At 41.5% G+C, this 22,309-nt stretch overlaps 1 protein-coding gene across 1 annotated transcript in view; it reads right to left on the bottom strand.

Annotated features, from left to right (window-relative positions):
* LOC139329156 (cadherin-22) overlaps positions 1 to 22,309 on the bottom strand; it is a 157,239-nt gene that overhangs the window by 12,283 nt on the left and 122,647 nt on the right. Inside the window, exon 10 of the mRNA XM_070959325.1 lies at positions 14,541 to 14,662. Coding sequence (XP_070815426.1) covers positions 14,541 to 14,662 — 122 coding nt within the window. The remainder of the gene's footprint in view (positions 1 to 14,540; positions 14,663 to 22,309) is intronic.

The following is a 22,309-nucleotide window of genomic DNA, read 5'->3' on the forward strand; positions in this document are numbered from 1 at the left end:
ATGAGGGAGGGGGAGGGGTGGAGCGAGTATACTGGGATGCTACAGATGCAGAAGGCTTCCTATGAAAGTGCAGTTCAAAGGGGCGACAGTCACAAAGAGATAAAAAAAAAAAAAACTTCAGAAAGTTGACACAGCAATCTAAAAAAAAAAGTCTTAATGTTAGAAATGCAAAACTATTATAAAGTGCCTCACTAAAGAGCTTTTTTATGAACAGAAGAGAGATATTCTGCGCGGCTGCCATATTTGCTCTTGGATGGAGCAAAGTCAAAATGCAAATTTGCAGAGAAGCAGAAAGGAAGACACAGAGACTCGGCGAGGGTGTAGTCCTCCTATATAATGCAATAATAGTGATCCGCACTGAAAGATAAAACTCAACTGTGATCCAATTTTGAGAACTCTGTGTGGACACAATAAGGTGAGATAGGATTCACTGTGAGCTGAACAGACATCAAACAGCCCCTGGAGATCCTTTCACCTTAACGCAGGCCTCTCGGTGACAATTCGTCCTCCTCTCATCCCGTTAATCTGCAGCCAGCGCCAAACTGCAAGCTGATAAATTATATTTTCACATCACATCCGTCCGCTCTGTTTCCTCCTCCGTCGGCACACTACGTACAAATCCACATATTTCTTATTATTCTGATTTCCTTCACCTTTGTCTTCTGCACTTCTCGGAAAAACAGAAATCTACTCCTCAGTGCAGCTGAACAAAACAAAGCATTGAAGTTGCGGATAATACACAGTGCAGCACTAGAACAGAGATGGTTATTACGTGTTTTTAAAGTATTTTAAATGTCAAAATTCTCCACATGAATGGTGGGAAGGCAGAAGGCCAGCAGCAGAGAAGCAAGAGGAGCCAAGCTCTTTTGCCTAAAAAGTGTAAGCCTTCAGGCAGAATTGAAAACTTGAATCGCTTTATATTATATTATATTATATTATATTATATTATATTATATTATATTATATTATATTATATTATATTATATTATTATGGTATTATACTAGATTCTCAGTGCCTCTAAGTTCAATAACATGTTTCACTAGTAAGTCATATTCCTGAAAATGTGTTGTCTGATACTGCTTTGAATGATGCATGCTTGCCTTGAGCTAACAAGAGCTATTATACTTCTATTCTGCGTGTGAGCAAAGCATATTTACATTGTGCCTGAGAATATTTTACCAGAAGCTAAAAATGTTGCCTAAAAGATTTTTCCAGTTTAAATAATGAAGCTATCCTTTTACAGTCGGGAAATGATGTGATTATCCTGATTTTTTCCTGCGACTGCTGTTGCACGAGCTGATGCCGCACACCTAAAGCACCATGGTAACACTGTTTGTACTTGCGCGAGGAGCGTTTGTCGGTGTGAAATACGGGGCGTCGACGCTACAAAGGAAGTAAGTTGGTTTTCATCTTCCGGCTGACGCTCTTTATTTGTAAAATAAGTGGGTAAGGACAATTTTTTGGCAAGTACATGACACAGAGACGCAGAGAGAACGCTGACGAGCTGGTCTGTACTGTTTATTTTATGATTAATATCATTTTTAATTCTGTTTATTTTGTTAAAATTTACTGTCACGCAGATTGGGATCAAAGGTGGATTGCTATGTCTATGTTCCTGACATTGTTTTCCTGTTGTCTTTTTGATAAGAACAATATTCAAAAAAGAGAATAATTTAACCTAATCTCTGTAATAACTTCCTCAAAAACCTCTAAAACTCATTAATTAGCACGTTATAGTTGTTTGATTCATGTAAAAGCCAAAAATTGCTCTTGCACCTGAAGAGGCAGGCCAGGCAACCAGTGGCAATAAGCTTTTTTTTTTTTTTTTTTTTTTTAAACAAACTCAATGCTAACGCTTTAATTGGTAAGCTTTAGACGTTCTCGGAGGCTAGATCTGCAAGCTAGCTGTTTCCAGACTTACACTTATATGGATCCTCTCCTCTAACTCTTCACCAGAAAGCAAGAGAACAGATTTCCTGCCAAAGTCGAACTGTCCACTTAAAGTCAACTTTGAACTATGAAGAAAAGCTTTACGATGTAATGAATGTAATGGTGGCACGGTGGTTACACTGTCGCCTCACAACTAGGAGGTCCCGGGTTCGAATCTTGCTGTGGGCGCTGAGGGGCGTGTCCTCCACCATGCTCCGGTGCCTGCTACTCGAGGAGAGGGGTCTTTCACCACCTGACCAGTGGTGACGAACAGGAATTGGCAGCCCTCCTGGTCTGCCGCGGAGGAAGGACGACCAGGATGGGATAAATGCGGAGGACAAGCTTCACCAACTTGCATGTCGTGTGTGTGCATGTGCATGAAATTGTGTGACAAATAAAGGGGATTGTCCCTCTGATTCTTCTTCTTCACGAACGAACAGTAGCACGCAGGGTTAAAAGACATTTTAGAAATAAAAACACAGCAGACGTGAAGCACATATAGGGAACGTCATGTTGTCCGTAACACAATAATTGTGCTTGTCCTGGTTTACAGAACAAGTTGAAAGCTGCCACTGACTTTGTGGAAGCTCACATTTGTTTATCTGCTGTCTGTCTCAGCCACCGATAGCTTAAGCATTCATTTAGCAGCAGCTGATCCCACTCCTCAGCTGTTCTCACTTGCCTATTCGACACAAAGTGCTTTCTTGGCAAAACGTCTCAAATGCTAACAATGCTAAATTCCTTCATAATCAACTTAAATGGTCAACACTCTTCAGTCATCTGCATGAGGAAGAAGCAGAAGATTGGTTTAACCATCACACAATCTGCACATAATTACACTCAATATATGCAGTCGTGAATAGTTGGAAAAAGAGACTAAGAACCTTTTAAGCTTCCATGAAGACCCCCAAATTGATTTTGACAGAATATACCAATAAATGTTTTGAGTTTTTATGTAAGGAAGACATGCTTTATCTTGCAGTACGCCCCAGCCTCCACCTCTGCTTCACACTCAGGTGAATGCTCTGACAGCACTCTTAGAAATCAGCAGAGACACAAATGACAAACAACCCCCTGAGCTACTATTAGGTGAGGCATTTCTCAGGATGATTAAAGCAGGATGCTCGATGGCTGTAATTCCTTTGTCTGGTCTCACAAAAGCTTACCATATCAGATAAGATCGATGGAAATACATCAAACCATTACTCAGCTGTAACAGTAGCAGCCTCCTCTTTAAAGGGCCGGATACTTAGAAAATGTTGAACACGGCTTTGTTTACCCACTGAACTCTGTCCTTTCTCCTCCATTTCTCAGCCTGCTCTTTCTTTTTATCTCTCTGATTTCCCTTTCCTCAGATTCCTTGTCTGTCATTGATCATCCACCTGAGTATTGATTATCCAAACAATAATACTGCAGATACACTCAACACCTTTATCGCCCATAAAGACGTCCGCTTTAGTGTGATTTTTCAGCTCGTGTTGCCTGTCTGTGCAAGACACCCTCATTCATTTAGTGCTGCACATAAGTCTGAATTATGAGCCTGAGCGGCGGCTATGCATTACTGTGACTAAGCTACTGCCGAGCACACTTCCGGGCCACAATTGTACCTTCACAATAAACAGCTCCTCTGCATTGACGTTGCATCACAGACACAGAACAGGCTTAGTCATACCCACAGCTCAGGGAGGCTGCTTGGGATAATATGGCTTACTTTGTAATTACAAAATGCTACGCCATGATTTCAGGGTAAATCACACGCTCCTTCCTTAGCACGCTGCAGAATCTGCACTCGAGAAACACATTACCACTACACCTACAAAGGTGATTAAAAGAGAAAAACTATCATTACACGCCACCTCAAATCTTACCTATGGGCCTGATCACTGGTAGGGCTGATATCTGGCATTCTGAGATAATCTGCATGGGTTTGATGCCCGAGCTCTCAGGACCAATTAAACAAAAGTTCAGGTTTTTTTTTTTTCTTTTCAATAAGTTAAAACAAGTGCGCCTCAGACAGTGCAGATCTACTTAAGGAAACACAGAAAAAATGCAGACAATAACATTAGTGTTCAGCAATTATCATGATTGAGTTTTTGTCAGATGCTATGTGTGTGTGTGGTCCCATGGCCGCCCTGCTCTTCAAGCATCGGCATCTGTATCAGCCATTGAAAAACCCGTATCTGTCAACCACTTGTCTCGATTGTTGTACTTTCATAAGCTGTGATGGCTTTTATTGCTTTTGAGAGTGAGGCTCCGAGTCTTGGGAACTGGAATAGGATAGTTTAAAGATGTTGTGCCAAGATACAACCTTATGAATTATATTAGGTTGCAGCAGCAAAATAAGTCTTCTCAAATGTGTAATGTTGTCCAGATTTCATTTCTCTTCAACATATCAGACCTAATGTTCGCACTGTACATGCAAACGGCTGACTGTTAATATATTCCATTTGGATAATTTACAACATTCATGCTTGGAAACTAAAATATGATTTAGCTGCCATAAATCCAAACCACTTTGCTTTGGGTTGAGAGCAATGTGCACTGGCTGTGTATGATATGCACCAAAGCCCCGATGTGTTTTGGTTTCCCATCAGTTACTGGCACATCTGTATGGTGTGCCGGTGGGCTTTGGGTGTCAGAGGGCACAACCAGTGTGTTTTCTCCATCATGGTTAGGATTATATAAATGTCAAATGGCTTCTTGTTTTGGCCTTAAACATGATCAAAAAGCACAAGTTGCCAGTGCGCAGTAGCTGCATATGAATGACATCTGTAGGAGGCAGGAGAGTAAAATCTGCCACACTACTGCATGACAAACCCACATGACCTTCTGTTCCATGCAGTTTTAAGCTAAGTTTCCTTATTTATTTTCAATGCATGCACACTCCTTGTGGGTGTTTAAAACGTAATCTGACTTCTTTACATGTGTGTTTGTTCTCACACATAAACACAGAAACACTGAGCTGAAACGAAGGCCAGTCAATCCACAGTAATCTATGGAAAATACAACTGAGCCAGCCAAAACAGACCTGACCTTATCTTCTCATCATTCTTTGAAGCTCTTTCGGGTTGATTTCAGTCTGAAGGTAAACTAATAACAAGCAAAGAGGAGAAACTTAAAGCTTTATTATCAACCCAACGATGATTCTGCTGGTTTCTTTGAAGAAACGCGAACAGCAGTAAGGATGCACTAAGTGTATCCTGTCACTGTGCCCTCAGCAGGGGGACTCTCAGGCGGCATCTCGGGGTGAGTGCAAACTGCTGCGGGAGAGAGAGAGTGAAGCGAGAGAGGGAAATGAGAGAGGAGGAGAGTGAGTGTGTGGGAGTTTATTGAGCAGCTAGTGAAGCTCCCTCAAGCACAATCACCTAATTAGATTTCTATCTAGCAGTCCCCTTTCCTGACCCCCTTAAATCTCTTGTATCTCTGGAAAGCAAGAAGGGGAGACTTTCCCAAAAGTACATCCCATCTACACCAGGGGTGTCTGAGAGGTCAAGGTTGTGAGAGGGAGGCAGCTTGCTCATTCACAGCAGAAATCAACCACAATGGCAGTGGAGAGGAAGTGAATAAATAAATAAATAAAAACACATCTACTTAAAATAGGTTGACAGAGGTTCATCTCTGAAGCCTGGGATGCAGTATAGGCGGCAGAGCACACACATCCATTAGTTTCGGTGGTAAAAAGCATCCTCACAGCGTCTAGTGGGGCATTAACATGTCTCGATGCACTGAACTTGAATCAATATCAGGAAGGCAAAATGGCCATGTTTGCATTTTTGGGGCCCACAGTGTCAAAAGAGAAGAGCTAAAATAAGAGCAAAAAGCTACGATTTTCCAAGAAAGCACTATATTTTTGTATTCATGATAATCTAAATGGCTTTTATTATGGCAGCTACAATGCATACTTTGATGGATTTGTAATTAGCAATTGTATTAAACACGTCATGATTTCCATCATTAACATCTAGATAGACTCTCATGTTGCAGCTGGAATGGAGGTACTGTATATGCACCATGTTAAAGATTTACATTACAATATACTGCCTCAGTGTCTTCACCAGGAAAAAGGACTTTTTTTGGTTGTTTGCCAAAAACAACAACTCACGATAACATGTCCTGATCCTCACCTGGTCATATGATTAAATTCTGTGTCCCCCAGAAAAATGAGAGAATAAATATTTACAGTGAGTAACAAAGGCAGGAGGAGGATGGTGTTGCCACAGAAAGTAAGAAAATCTAAAAGTAAGACAGATCATTCCCTCACTTTTTGGATTGCACTGACAAACATCACTCGGGCTTGAGGAAACTCCACCTGCTGAGAGTCACCGAAACAGCAAATGGGCTGCAACAACATGTCACTACACCACATGTCAAAAGCTCCATCTAATGCACCTGCACTTTTTATGCTGCCAACTGACATGAACAGGGTAAATGCAAAAAATAAAAATAAAAAAAAAACGCTGGAAACAGTGAATATTCAGATCTCTCTCGTCTGCTGGTTTGTCTGATTCAACATTAACACTGGAGAGACAAAAGGAAGAGGCATTTGGCGAGTGGAAACAGATGACTCACTCTCCTCCTCTCCTACTCATGAAACACTGTCTGGCAAAGCTGTGAGTATGTCTGGGTTTTTCCCTCGTCCGTGTTGCTTTGTTTCTTCTTTTACTCACTTCTGTCGTATGTCTAATGCGCGCCCGTGTGTGTTTGTTTGAGTATCCTCTCTGTATGTGCATGAGGTGAGTAAGCGTTGCACTCACGTGGATCTGATGTGATGTGTTTTTCAGACAGGCTTAACATTTAGCTGTTTCAAACCGAATCTCTCAGGGGTTGGAGGTTGGCGGTGCCGCGGCCAAACTGAGGTGATCTGTCGCAGTGACCCACTCAGCCAGCTGTGAGACGACACGGCAGAGCTGACAGGCCTCCGTTTCCCCGGGCCATACTTAGTATTTGGCTTTCCACCCAGCCTTTTTTCTGCACACATGGCACTATATGATATCTGTCCCTCTGCATTCAGTCAGATAAATACCACGAGGTGGGCGAGGAATGGGCTGAGAGGCGAAGATTGTGTTCACGTGTCAGTCAGAGAGGTGCAGCAGATTGGGAAAACGGGCAAATCAGGGCAGGGATCCAGAACGGTAGAAATCAAGAAGGGATTTAAATCTTGTGAACTATAATTGCAATAGCATCACTAAAGTAAGATTTGTATTTTCCCACTTTATCCCATGTATTATTGTAGATTTGTATCATATTATTACCTGTTGCAATACATGGCTAAACAGTCACACTGTAGCTAAACTGCTTCTTCAAAACCTTTAAGGACCATTTAGAAACTTCTTTTTTTTTTTTAGCACAGAGATCTGTAGGACACTAAATTGCTCCACTGCTGGCTTTGTTATGCAGAGTAACTTGCAATAACTGAAACAGCAGGATATGATAACATTTCTCCTTTGAGATTGATGTAAGCTTTGACTCAAAGTGTATGACAGTTAAACAGAAAGGAAGGAACTATTGATTTGTTAGGGCTTATGTCCTCATCAAGGCGAGCAAATCTCACGTCACGAGTTTTTTAACTTGCAAGAATGTGCATTATGAATCATTACACTTCTTTTTATCTTCTTTAGTGTGAAGTCAGGACACACTTAGAAAATAACATGGTTGGTCTTCACTTTCTAAAAGGGCTGTTGCAGGATCAAGGCTTGGCCCTGGGGCCTGGGGTAGAATTATTTATCATAGCATGGTAAGGTGAGGGTAAGTTTTGGGTTCGTCGCGAGGGTTAAGGTTATACTGCATCAGGGAGGGTCCTCAAAAGCATAGGAGGTCAAGCATGTATGTATGTGTCTGTGTGTGTGCGTGTGCATGTGTGTGCATTTGTGGTGCAAACAGGGGCATTTTGAAAGAGCTTGAGGCCCAAGGCAAAAGCCAGTAGGATGCTTTCTTTGCCTTGCTCTTCGCAGACATTGCTAATGAGACATGAGCTTCCAGTCGAATCCTAAGTACATTCCAAAGACATGAAAAAATCTAAAAAGAGGTGGATGGAAATATATTTACTGTGTAGACGAACCTATAACTGATACTCTGGAAATGGATTACATGGATTATGCATTTATTTCTGGCGTGGCTGTGCATGTGTTCTACATGATAGTCGATAGAAGCGCAAATCAATCTGCATTTACTGTGTGGCTTCTCGCTCTCATTCTGTCTTGCTGCAGTAACTTACTCTACTTTTCTTTCCATCTTTGAACATCGCCCTGCTGAGACCCCTAGAAGGCCCCGCAAATAAAAGGTGAGATGCTATTTAACACCTTGTGTCACGGCCCTGTCTTGAACTGTGTCTCAAAGCAAAAGCTGCTTAGCCTGTGTCACCCATTTTTTTTTATTTACTTCTCAGCCAACCCTCCCCTCTCCCTCCACATGCATTCTCACAAACAAAATAGATTGTGTTGCCAACTCTCAAATGGGATCAAACCCAACCGCAGTTAAAAGGCTTAGGTTAATCTGATTTTCTCTGTGGTTCCACCGAAAGCTAGACCTGAGCCAGGGAGCTGACACTCCATGAACGAGACTGGGTGATAACACAGCACACAACAGGAGACAATGGAACGCTCCTCATTAGCTTAGTAAACCGGGGGTTGATCTGGCATATTAAAAGTGCGACAGTGGAAGCTGTTTGTATACAGCATATGTGTGGGTGTGTGCATGCATGTCTTTATTTCATTTTAGCATCTGTGCAGGGACAGGCATGTATGATTGTGTTTATCATATCATTTAGCGGTAAACGGAAAGAGCAAGCGGATTCAGCTGAGACAGACGGACAGATGATAGACATGGGTGAGATAGATGCATTAATGGTTATGTGGGGAGAAGTTATTTGTCTCTACATGGGGAAAGAAGTCCCCGCTTCACTGCAAAAATGTCATTTTGGTGCCAAACACCATCATACAGTATGGCACATGCCTTGTTGTTCCACTGACAGCTTGATTGAATTATTTAGGTATAAAACAAATGACTGTTTACTTATAATTAGTCATCAAGTCCTGCTATCGATCAAGCGATACTCATAATGCCTCTCGAGTGGATTTTAGCTGATTTGCAATGGTGACATGGAACGAAAAGACCACTGTTCACTGGAGGTTCTGACACTTGAGCCAAGCGATTGGACAGTTGATTCAACTGAAAAAATAACAGATGTCGTGTTGCTCTAATTAATTCTGCCAGTGCAGCAGACCAATGAAGAGGGTGAAACGGGCCTGACACTGAACAATAACCCTTTTCAACTTTGTATTTCAGATGAGGTGAGCAAAGTGCAAGCTCTCTGGGTCCGGAGGCATATGCATAAAGGAAAGGAGGGCAGCTCACTAGTGTTTGACATCTATTCCAGGTGAAAGAAAAATGGACTTAATTATTCCCATTTCCACGAGCTGTTCCCCTTTCCAAGTTTCAAAATTGATTAACAACATTCCGGGGAGCTGAGACAAAATTGAAGCTCATGTTACACACAAACATCTGTCGGCTGATGTTTATATCTCTGGGCTCCTCTGCTGGCAGCTTATTTTACTGAATAAATAAGTGCATCCTGGGAAGCTGTAGACATCAAAGTGCTCCAGTATATCAGACAACAGTTCTCTGCTTCAATAGGACCCTCCAATGTTGACGTCTGAATTGATATTGTGAGGTAAGAGAACACTAAAGAAAATCTTTCAACTGTGCAGAACCTTGTCCTAATGATGACTTTACACGCTATGGCAAGCTTCAACAGTATGTTTATTATTATGCCTGACTGTAAAGTTGTCAGTTCCAAGCAGAAACAGATCCAAAATCACACAATATTCACTTGTGGTCTTGTAGTATCATTAGTTTTATTCCAAGCAGACACCTGGTGAACATGGTTCTAGACAAGGCTGAAAACACTGACAATAAGCGGTTGGATCAATATTTGTGAAATGTTCGTTGCAATGTGCTTATCCTCTGTTTTACTTTGATCTGAGTTTGAACTGCACACTTTATTCTGTTTTACATGAGGCCTTTTTTTTAAGTCTCACGATTGCACACCTGTTTATGTGGGCTACTCCAACATGTTGTTGGTTATACTTAAAAACGTTGAGTTAAGAATGTGTCACTCTGTTGTATGAATTATTAAAGAGCACGCGTTACAACAGATATGAATTGGGCTACGTCAGCTCAGCTTTTACACATGTCGCCTCATGACAACTAAAAAACATGCAGCGATCTACCGAATCACTTCTACTGTATGTATCATGATTATTTGCATCATATTAATGTGATATTCATGAATGCGTATACGTGTGTGTATGTGCTTGCAGGTGCGTGTGAATTTGTGACAGAGAGCTACTTGGTGCTGCAGAAGCCGAACGCAGAGAGGATCAATGGCAGAAGTTCAGAAAAGGCTGTCGACATCGTGTTGTTTGCTCCAAATCCCAGGACCTACAGAGCATGTGTACGGCCTCCAACTCAAGCGCTCAAGTGCTAGCTTGAATAATGGATGTGGCCAAATTGTTCTGATCGGACAGTTGCCAAACAACTCAATTACCTCTCGAGAGACCAAGGGGTTTTAAACGAGGGCAGAGTGCCAGCACCTCTGATTTTTTTTTAGTATTGTGAATCAAAGTTTCACTTACTGATGGGGAGAAATTCAGCAGCATTAAACTTCTAGTTGCAAAGCTATTTTTTGGTTCAGCCTTGTTTATTCTGTCACTACCTAAACTTTTATTGGTCTCCCTTCAATGGAGAAGCGCAGTATATGTATGATATATGAGTAATTCATTAGTCAATTGATTTACTCATTCACTTCTCTCCAAGTTGGAGGGCCAACAATGGAAAGGCTCTGTCCTTGCCATTAATCAGAGAAGAAGAGGAAAAAAAAAGCTAGAAACACTAGCTTTCAGCACCAGCGTAGACACAGTAAATCCACAAGCCCAACACATTTTCTCCATACTAGTTACTTCATTTTTCAAAGGCAAAGACGCCTGACAATAACTACTGAAAACCTGTTTTTATATTATTCTGAAAATAACATAGAGGAGAAAATTGTTTCCCCCATGCCCCCCAGTGGTTACCCCTGAGGCTGAAAATGAGCGTTAGAAAGCCTTTGACCCAAGGCTAACACATTTTCATTCAATCTCGTCTGGCGATGCTGGGAGAGCTCCCCACAACAACATACGAAAAGACACTCTGTAGAGAGCTGACAATAACTGAGATAAAAAAAAATTTGAGAAGAAAGAAATGGAAATGAACAGATATTCCCAGACACTCCCGTCATTTGTCCGGCCTTTGTCGACAAACAGTCATATATACAGGAAAAAGATGGAGAGACAGCCTTATAGCTAGACAGATAGATGGAACGAATCCCTATTCTTTGGTGCGTAATTACGGAGTGAAATATTTCACTGCATTTCTCCCTAATTAGAGCAATAAAAAACTTTTCTTTCACAATGCTGGGAGCCAGCAATGATCTTTTTGCTGGAAGACTAATCATCTCTGTGTGATTAGGCGCTGAAGGTTAATGTGGGCTCACGCAGATGGGAGAGGGAGCGAGGTGGGAGTGAGGGAGATCAGACCAGACAATGTTCTAGAAAGGCGCAGGCGGGTGGCGTTGCAGAGGCACAGGGGGGCTATAAGTGGTTAAGAGTCTGTGGATCAAGGGGAGGAGAGGCCTGAGCCTCATTACACATGTAAATGCAGCTTCCAGCATGGAGGCCCCACTTTAAAGCCTTGGTTTTTTAATTATTCCTTTGCTCTGCACATGATAATTGGGTCTAACTCAGCCCAGGGCCTGTTGACTGTGTAACAAGAATAAAACACCCTAATGACTTTTGCCCATTTTTAATGGCGATCGGGGGAGAACCTGCCCTCCTGTCGGATTGGAAATAACTATAGTATTGCCTTTTGTCTTGGTTTTTCAAACAGAGTCCCACTGTTTGATTGGTGCTGGGTAATGAAGCACCCAAAAATCATTGTAGGGTTTAATTTTGTCACCTGTTTACTTGTTTGAAGTTTATGTTAATGTACACTAAACGCTGTATCATTTTTCTTGTAACATGTTTAAACAAAGCACAGGAGGAACTTCATTTCTCTCGCTGTAACTCTTGTAACGACTGCTGATGATTGATGTCCTTCATACAGAGCTTGTCAAATAGAGGAGCGTGTCTAGCATGTTCCCAGGGTCTCATATTCCCCAGATCCCCCATCAAACGGCATGCAGGAAGCATTTTGGCAGCCAGAACTGTGTATCCCTTCAAATGTGAATGCCCCAAATCTTTTCTATTTAGTTTAAACAACCACATTGCTGACATAGACAGAAATCCAATATCGAAATCTGTGAAATATTAATCCCACTGACTTTTAATGTGCATCCAGCATGAAAAAACAGAGAACATAAATACATTCTTTGGAAAACAGTTTGTTTCTGGCTCTCTTTCTGACAATCTTAGGAAAATTGTGTCATTGCCAAAAAGCTGAGTTCTAATTTTCCTTTCAGATGAGGTGTCAGATAAGTGTGCAATTGAAAATTATCCAAATCAGAATTATAGAAATAAAAAAGCCAGTTATAGGAAGGCTGGTGAGTATCGGTGGTACAAAAAAAAAAAAAGATACAGATGTGAATATTATGATAATATTGTTAGAAAATATTCCAATACCACTGTCAGTTTGCTTACTGGCTTTTTCTGGGACTTTTGACCATATCCTCGGGCAGGGGTGGGATTCACATATAGCAAAATTCTTTAACTGTCACGTCATTGTGACAGCTGCAATGACATGCATCATGAGGACTATTGAGAAAAGAAGATGCAGAGTAAATTTTCCAAGAGAAATGGATAAACCACTACTTTTTTTGGAAGGAACAGGCAAGCCAGCATGTGTCTTGTTTGCTTGTGGGGACGAGCTCGCCGTGAAGTCCAATCTGTGAGCGTCATTACATCTGGAGACATGCTGAAGTGGAGGAGTTGCAAAGACAAATGTACTTGAATAAAATTAACGCTCTTCGGCAGAGTCTGGGTGCTTCACAAGCAGCTCTGACGAGACCGCATTCTGACAGAGGCAAGATTTGTGCTGAGCGAGCAAATCACTAAGAAGCTGAAACCTCATTCAGAAGGAGACTTTGTGAAGAAGTGCCTCGTTGTTGCTGCAGAGCTGCTAGTAAAACTATTCCAAATTGTCACTCTATTTTGAAGAATTCATGAAGATGGAGGGAAAACGTGTGACTCCGTGATTTGGCCTTCATGATAGACATAACCAAGTACCTCTCAGAGCTGAACCTCAAGCACCAAGGTCCCAGCCAGCTTTTCAGCTCTCGGCTTTCAAATGTGAAATCATTTGAAGCAAAGCTGAAAACTGTGGCAGGGGCAGCTGGAAAGGGGTAACACGGTGCATTTCAGACTCTGCAAGAACAAAAGCCCGCTATGACATCTGAACACTCCTTCAGGCATTTGGCGAGAGGTTTCAGGACATGAAACGTAAACAAAAGGATCTGAACATATTTGCCACGCTGTTTAATGTGGAACCAGCTGACGTCTTCACATGCTATGTGTTGTTGTAGACGAGTCTCTAGCAGTATATCACATATCACAGAATGGCTGCATTGCTTTCGTTGCCCGTCATGATGCACATAACCCCTCAGAAACTTCATGCTGACATCTAAATTAAGAGAAATGCGGATGGAAGGAAGCCACACATTCTGCTTCATTCACTTTTTATAGTGCAGGCTATGTGTGAAAGAGAAAAAGCTAATTTAAAGACAAACCAGAGACCACGCTGCTATCCGTGACTCTCAAATTTAGCCTAAATCAAACGAGCTCACAGAACAAAGGATGCTGATTCTCAGTATCAGACACCTTCGCTGACGTTGATCCACACAGTTCTTCCGTCTAACAATATTTTCATAATCGAGGACTTTGTTTTTGCTTCTGTTTTTGCCTGCCTGAGTGAAGATAAACCAGCTTTAACAGCATGGCTTTTTGGTATCGAGACCACTAAAAATCCAAAGTTATTATGACAGTTTTTACAACTTTATTTATTCATTAATTTTTCTGTGTGTTTTTACTTTAATTATATCAAATTTAATTAGTTAATTGATTTGAATGCTTTGTTCTGAATGCTTTTGTGTTAATTGTTTAATGTCTAGATGTCGCTTGTTTCAATATATCTACTTCTTCCTGCAGTATTATTGTGATTAATGTCTACAATGCAAGAAAAAAAAAATCATTGATGTTCCAAAACACTTCCCACAGCTGAGTACACTTCAGTTCACTTCATATCAATAATTAGCTTTGAGTTTTGTACACTAATAAATGTGTTGTGCTCAGTGTTGTGTGGGCTGTGCACTGTTTTTGGTGCCCTTTTCAACTGAATTACCCACAGGTAATATGTTTCTTTGTGGCATTGTAACAAATCTTTTTTTCTGATGCTAATGTAGTGTGTTAGTGTGTCTGCACACTGTTTTCAAGTGCCCCAACGTCTGCCTTTATAGCATCAGCACTAATGAAACAGAGCATCAGGCTCCAGCAACTTGATCAACATCTTTAACTTGTTCCTCAGCGAACAGAAATCTATTGCTGGCCTCATTTTGACTTTACAAACGTACAGATTCAAAACTCACCTTGCCTGCTTCGGCATTTTCACATATAGAGGCTTCGTACGGTGTGGCCAGCTCAGGAGGATTGTCATTTACATCCAGAATGCGAATACTCACTGCTGAGTGGGACGCCATGGTGTGGTTATCTGCGGGAGAGACGGAAAGAAAAAATATGAACGACATCCGTCTCGACGCATAATTAGAAGTGTGAAGAGCTGTGGCAGATATGTGTCTGAACGACTTTTTAGCTGCATTTGCAATAAGACAATGCTGAGCGACTGACGGCGTGAAATAGATCACAATAAGGAAAGTGGCTGCATAAAGTCGGGGTAGGATCATCGTGCATATCACCAGTGCCTGGCAACAGCACGAATGAGGCTCTGATCCTGGTTGGAGTGTTTATCAAGTAACAGGCTGTCTGCACTGGAGGCATTTCACTCATACTTTTCAGTTGTCCATCTTGTGTGCATCCGACTACCCAGATATGTGTTTACTTATAATCAATAATGCTGTCTACACAGACTGCAAAACGACCTGCTTTTCACTTGAGCTTTCCTGCGACCCAAAGCATATTTTTGCATTTCAATTTTCTTCACTCGTGTGCATAACTGCAGGGACTGTGTATCGGGCTGTGCGCACTGACAAAATGCAACAAACCACGCAAAAGTCCTTTGGCTGAACATGTTCAGGGAAGAGACTGAGGCCTGCAGATGCTGCTGACATGCTCCTTTTGCCATGGCTGGTGTAGACAGTCACTACGTTTACATGCAGTCAATATTTGGGTTATGGTCAATATTTCGGTTTCTGAAACATTCGGAATAACCTGTTTACATGCGTGAGCAAACAGGGGTAATCATTTGGGATACCTCGTTCAAAACAGCAACGCACGGACAACGTGTCGACGCACGGAGAACATCATGACGCAATACACGTCATTTCAGCTTCTTCTTCCTGTATCCAAAAACAACAACAACTGCGGTGGCAGTCGCCTTCATTTGCACTTTGGTGCGTGTGCCGACCCACCACCACTATTCTGTCTCACTTTCTTCATTAATGGAAGGCGAGAACGTGAAGAAATGAAGCCGGAGCTGTGCCATCCATATCCATGCTACCTGCACTCAAAAGACCAAGATTCCTTGCGAAGAGAACATGCGCAGAACGCAAATTAATGTTCTGTTCGATGGGGATATTCCGATAGGCCAAATATAAACATGACCAAATATTCGGGTTAGAAAAGGAGAAACCCAGGGGTCATATTCCGGTTTTTTAAAGGGTTATTGGTGTTTACATGGCCGTGTGCAACCGGGTTATTGCTGATATTCCGGTTATGAAAGGGTTACTTGACTGCATGTAAACACAGTGATTGAGTCCATATGTAAGATTCTTAATGCTCTTCTTGTCTGTCTTCAGCATGAGTGAGACAAGACCCAGATGGACGCAGTTTTCGACAAAGAAGCAGACAGTTGGTTTGGCATTGTGGCTAAGTGCTGAAGGGTTTTAATCTAATGTCTCTGCAAATTGCACCCATTACCTGAATAACACTTTCTGGCACCAGTGACTGACATGAAAATGGTACCAAAGATTCCATTCTTGTCTCTAGGTCCTCACTATCTGATAATGACACCACAGTATTTAGCTGTTTAATAGTCTGAGTGCAAGAGCTACACCTTAGCACAATGGTAATGACAAATAAATGCTTTTGACAAAATTGCGAACACAGTGCTGTAATTTTATTTCTCATGCCATTTTCAAGTAGATAAAACACGAGGAATAACAGCACAATGCACTCTCAAGACATTTTTCTTAATGGGCCAGAATGCAAACGTGGGAGTGGAGAAGATTATGTAATTAGTACAATCAAAACCCACTTCAAATTAGCTTGACTTCTCCTTGAATCTTAATTCCCATTCTCAATCATAATATGATAATTTCTGATGGAGTTTCCATTTTACTCATAAAACACGATGCACAGCACAGAAGGGAGCCAGAGGCCCCTAATGCGTGCGTGTGTGTGTGTGTGTGTGTGTGTGTGTGTGTGTGTGTGTGTGTGTGTGACAGATGAGTGAGGGAAATAGAAAGAGAGCTGGAGAGAACATTATCTCTGAGAAATGAGTGATCTGGTTGTTTCAAGTGTTGGTCTGGATATCCTGGTTAATTAGAGTACATTGCTTATGAATAAATCAGTATACACAGCTGTCACCACCCAGTTCATGCACCCTACAGAAAATGTAACAACATTCAGCTACTGACAATAACCCAGTGGTGGAAAAACACAGAAATCCTTGCAGTGAAAAGAGCTCCAGTATATGAATTTAAATTGCTGTAATTATGTAAATATAGCAGAGAATTAAGCGCAATTAAGTAAACTCTCACACATTTTGAAATTACCGATGCATTTAAATGTAAAATCTAAATGAAGTGATCTTGGGTAGCGTTTGCAATTTTAATGGATAGTTTGTTATTAGCAGTAGTTATTAGTTGTAGTGATCTCTCGAAGCTGAGCTAAATGCCCAAACAGCTGGTTCATACAAGTCTTAATAGAAAAAAATGGCTGAGCAGTTTTTGATCTGCTGTTCAGGAAAATCCTTTAGTCAAAGTTATGGTTAATGAAAGATCACTGACTCTTGGTAGATCTCACAATACTTCTTTTTTTGGGGACTGTTAGAAAAAAAAAAAAGATAGTTTTAGCAATGATCAATGCTTTTGTTTCTGATGAAGGCCACTTGGACATCTAATGGCGCCAGAGACTGGACTGAGGTCCTGAGAAGAAGGACCCTCAACGTCTCTCAAAGTCAATGTCCTATTCACAAAGACTTGAGGTCTCAGTAGTCACCTCTCCTCTAAGCTGTGTCCTCACAGCCATTTTTGAAATTACTGTTCCATAAAGAAGACATTAAGGGTTACAGAGTGACATATTTGGAGGCGTGTTGCCTTTAAATGATGAATCCCAACTCAGCCGTGGTAATTGCTGCTTTCTTGCCTGACCTCAGCTCCACCCAGTTTCCTCTTTGTTGCCCATATTTGGACTTTCTGGCTGCAGCTCCTTGTCACTTGATGATGCAAAGGGTAAACTCCAGGCTCATGTGCAAAAAGAAAAACAAAAACCGATGATGGGTGAACTCAGAGGCGTTGCACCTCATACAAGCACTGAAGTATTTTCCATAAAAAGAGATGAAAGAAAGGTGAACCATAGGCCAGATAGAAGAAAAAGACAAACCAATAATCAACAGAGACTTGCAGGCAAATTCTCAAGCTCTCTATCTCACCACACAGTTCTGCCCAACAGTGGCACAGCTGCTAATGAGAATGCTGGTCTCAACTAATAGCATAATCCTCACATCAATGCAGGGTTTTAATTGACTGCTTTTTGCCAGAGCGGCAAGAACATAAATGCACAGAGAGCTCCACCAGCGCTAGATATCTCCTCTCTTCTTCTTCTTCGTCTAATTTCGTCTTCACATTATGCTGCCGTCCCCGCTGTGCCAAAATGAAAACCAGCAATCATCAGATGTTACACATTTTACATTTCAATTCCCAGAATTGAAAACAGATGAAACAATGTGAGAATTCCCCGCCTCTACCCACCCTGAACTCCCTCCATTGGGAAAAAGAGTTATTCAGTGAGACAGGTTCATTCATCTGGACCAAGTGGCGCTGTTCTAAATCTGTCTGCAGATAGGGAAGAAGAATAAAAGGATTTCAACAGATTATTGGCATGCTCTGCATCTGTGCGGCGCTCACCAGCTGTTGCGAATCTTTCAGAGCGACTGTATAGCTGATCTCTCAGGCACTGAATTACACTGACATAACTTCAGGGAAGACAGACAGAGGATGTGAGAGCCTGTGTGTGCGCAGGTCTTCACATACATGTGAGCGCCTGCATGCAGGTGCGTGTGTCACAAGGGTCGTGCCTCTTACGACCAAATGGTTCTTCTTCTTTGCTGGAGGAAGCAGCGTGGTTTAAAATGTCGCTTTTGTCAGGATTAAGAACTCAACAGTCTCTCTTAACTGAGCCAGAGGCCCGGCCATGAAGGCACAGACGCTGCGGAGAATTACGGCCATTTTTCTTCAGTTGCACTGTTCAAATATTACACAGTCACACCAGTGTTCAACCAAAATCTCCTTATTACAGCTCGAGTTATTATGTTTTTAAGAACAAACAGCTGTAAATGCCCCCCATGCAAACAGAACATTTCAAGGCCCTCCAAACAGCCTAAATCATTGAAAATATTCACTAAGACTGTTAAATTATACGCCACACGCCTGAAGGCTAAATAAATATTCCACAATTACCCCGAATCAAATACAAATGTTTTCACAAAAGCATACCTGTCCACATGGGGATTTGAAACTAAGGGAAATTTTCCATTGCCCCCGCTGTGGGCTGTCCCACCACCCTATCCACTATCCACAGATCCACATGTACACAAAGGTACACACTTGTAGTACAGCCACTTGCTTTAAAATATCACAGCAACAAGGACCGGGTTGAGGATTTCCCACATTAAGTAAGTTACCACAATCAGGTCGCCAGAATCAGAGTCCTGTTTGAAAGTGAAATGCTGTGAATTTTATTAAATGAAAACACAAAAGAGTATATCAATTCAGCACTTAGTTTACATATGTACTACTTGAAGGACACCGACACTTACACATTATGCTTCAGTGCTGATTTTGAGAGACACGACTGGCAAGTGAGATATTTGGTAGCAGAGGGTGATTATGAAAATGGATGGCAGAGATAGTATAAATACAGTCATTGATGGAGCATGTTTCGGCGCCTCTTGGGAGCACTTATGCTTGACAGATTTGTTGCTTTTCCCTCTGTGTGATACACTAAAATCCTTGCAGCATATTTTAGCATGACTTTGACCGACGTTGTACGGCTAAACCTCCTCCCATTTGGTGAGAGGCTTACACAAACTTTTAGCCTTTTTGGCAGCTACTCCACCCCCTCCACGTTCATCTATCTTCTTCTTTTGCTTCTTGTTTTATTGGTGGGTGCCGTAATGGATGTTACAGTTAATGTCCTGCATACTGCCACCTGCTGGTTATGCCTCCTGTCAACTTTTTGTGTTTTTTAGAGAGATTTACGAGAACACATTTAAACAGGAGGACAACAAAAGAAAAGGGTAAAATACAGGAGAATTATGGGAAAAGCTGGAAGGTTGATGGATCAGCAAAAGCTAACAGATTGAGGTGCTGATTCCCAAACTGCATATGCAGCAACTCACTCATTTCCATTACAATATTCAGCCAACAAATAAGGAAAATAATTTTCACCAATATCAGTATTGCAGGTTTAGCAACTGGGAACGCACACACCTGATACACCAAGGAGAATCAAAACATGCTTCGAAATGCATAGGTTTTCTGCACCGTGGTGGCTGCTTTTCATTCATTTGCATGACAAAAAAAACACCTTCTATGATAAAATGAATGCAAACAACAATCTCACTAAACCTATAGAAACAAACGAATGCACAGAGACTTTCCATCTAAACACGAACCGAGCACAAACTGCTTGGTTTCAATCGTACCCATGTTAACATCGAGAGACAGCTTGTGGCATAAGACGCTGATCAACCAAGCAACCAATGAGAGCAACGCACAGACACGCTCAGTGTAAACGCTGACATTAGTTCTTTATGAGGAAAACATCTGTTTCTTTCAAACATTGTTAGCAGATATCAAGACTCAAGTCACGATGTAATACAAGATTTGTCAATATCATTCTTACAGAATGGGGCAATATGCCTCTGCTGGTGACTGAAAACTGTGAATGGGCTCCATCATTTAATAAATGCACTTTTCCAGCGTTAGTAATGAGGTACAACCTGCATTTAGAAAACCCTTCAGTAGGCTTTCCTGTCGAGATATTTCACATCATCATGAAAAATTTCGTTCATTCTTCGACATTGCTGCTTTTTATCAGGTTACTAGGATGTTTGAATATAATTTGAATGAGGAATCTGTCCAATTTTAATGAAACCAGCTGAATATTTGTCCTGACTTTGGCATGCTAGCTAGATGCCAACAACTGCAAACTAGTCCAGCAACAGAATACACACACGACAGGTCAAATGCATTCCTTTATATTATCTACATTAATATACAAACCAAACTGATGTTTCTATGTCACTTCATTGGCCTCGTTAGCATCTTTATGATGGACAAAATCTTACATACAATTGTAAGACATTTTATTGTAACACCATGTTCTTGGTGTACATGAGTAAGTCAACGTGTCTCTTGACCAATCAATCAAAGTCTTCTACTGCGACACATTGGACAGATGTGCAATTTCCCCAAGTTTCATTAATGGTCAAATGATAAACGGTAATTACAGCAATAATGTGATTATAAACCAGCTGCTCTCCAAAGGTGGATGCATCAAGCCTCTGTGTTTCATCAACATTCACTGAGTGGGGTTTGAATCATCAAGGGACAGATGATGAGGCAGACAAACAAAAGGTCCACTTCATATTCATCCAAGTGAAGACTACTCATGTATAAAGCACATAAATACACCACAAACAACAGGCCTGATGACAGCGGTGCATCTGTAGCCATTCATCTTCAAAACATTCTGAGACTAAAACAATGCAATGAGAAACTCAGTGGCCTTGAGTACCAGACGTTTCCCAGAAGTACTCAACATACTATGCAGGACCACAGTTTGACAAAGTAATTACATCAACTTACTAAAAGCAGGTAAGCAAAAGATACTGTTTGAGTATTCAGGATCTGCCTCTTCCTCTGCAGCTACACTGGCAGTAAGAACATGTGAGTGATTTTATAACACAACAGCCCAGGAGTACACATTGGCCGGGTCACGACCTCTGGTCCCTGATTACACCTCATCTTTCATTTTGACTCCCTGCTTAATGCGAACCATGTATTGTACTCTGTAAGTAGGGCTGGCCTTTCTTTTCCTTTTCTGTTCTTTTCTTTTTTGGTTTGCTCCCCTTAGGTCCATTTTTCTTTTGCATTTCCCAACTTTGATTGAAAAGAGACACTTATCTCGCTTCACAATGTTGCAACAAGTGTGTGATTCATTTGGAGTCGGAGAGACTAATGTTCTGATGCTATTAAAATCAAACAGTGTGCATTTGTTTGCCAGACAGCAAGTGAGAAAAGTTATGCTGCAGAAATTGTCTCTTCACTGCAACAGTGCAAGAGATAAAGACTTTCCAGCTACTTTGCTATCTTTTTACCCTCAGGGTGATGCTCTTTTTTTCCACCTACCTGTCTGGGTAAAAAAGCAGTTCTGCAAGGTGATATCATACTTGCTATCAGTTCTCGAAAATTATATGTCACTCTAACTTACCCCGATATGTTTCTATGGAGAAGACTGTCAGGCAGTACGAGTACCCCAGCTAGTGACAGTGCAGTTAAATGCTCCTCTTGTACTCAGGGGGTTCTGTGTTCTCTGGAAGGGAGACAAGTACTATACAGATGAGAGGTTGTTTCCTCTTTCACAGTGACGATGTCTGCAGGAAGAGATGCCGGCGGTTGCTACTTTTAATTGGATAAATTTGAAGACATGTGGTGTGTGCATGTGTATGTGTTTGTGTTTTGTGGGGTGTCATCACAGTGCAGTCTACCCACAGCTGCCCTTGAACCGAAACATCTTTAGTTTACTCCACAGGCACATGTGTGGTAATTGACATTTAGTGTGTCTCTTGCAGTTTTGAAGCTGGGGTTAATCCTGGGGCACAGACTCTGAGCATGTCAGAAAGCTGTTGTCACTTGTCCAATACTGATATAGTGGCAATACAATAGTTCAAAGG

Source organism: Chaetodon trifascialis, chromosome 3, assembly GCF_039877785.1.
Source record: "Chaetodon trifascialis isolate fChaTrf1 chromosome 3, fChaTrf1.hap1, whole genome shotgun sequence".
NCBI lineage: Eukaryota > Metazoa > Chordata > Actinopteri > Chaetodontiformes > Chaetodontidae > Chaetodon > Chaetodon trifascialis.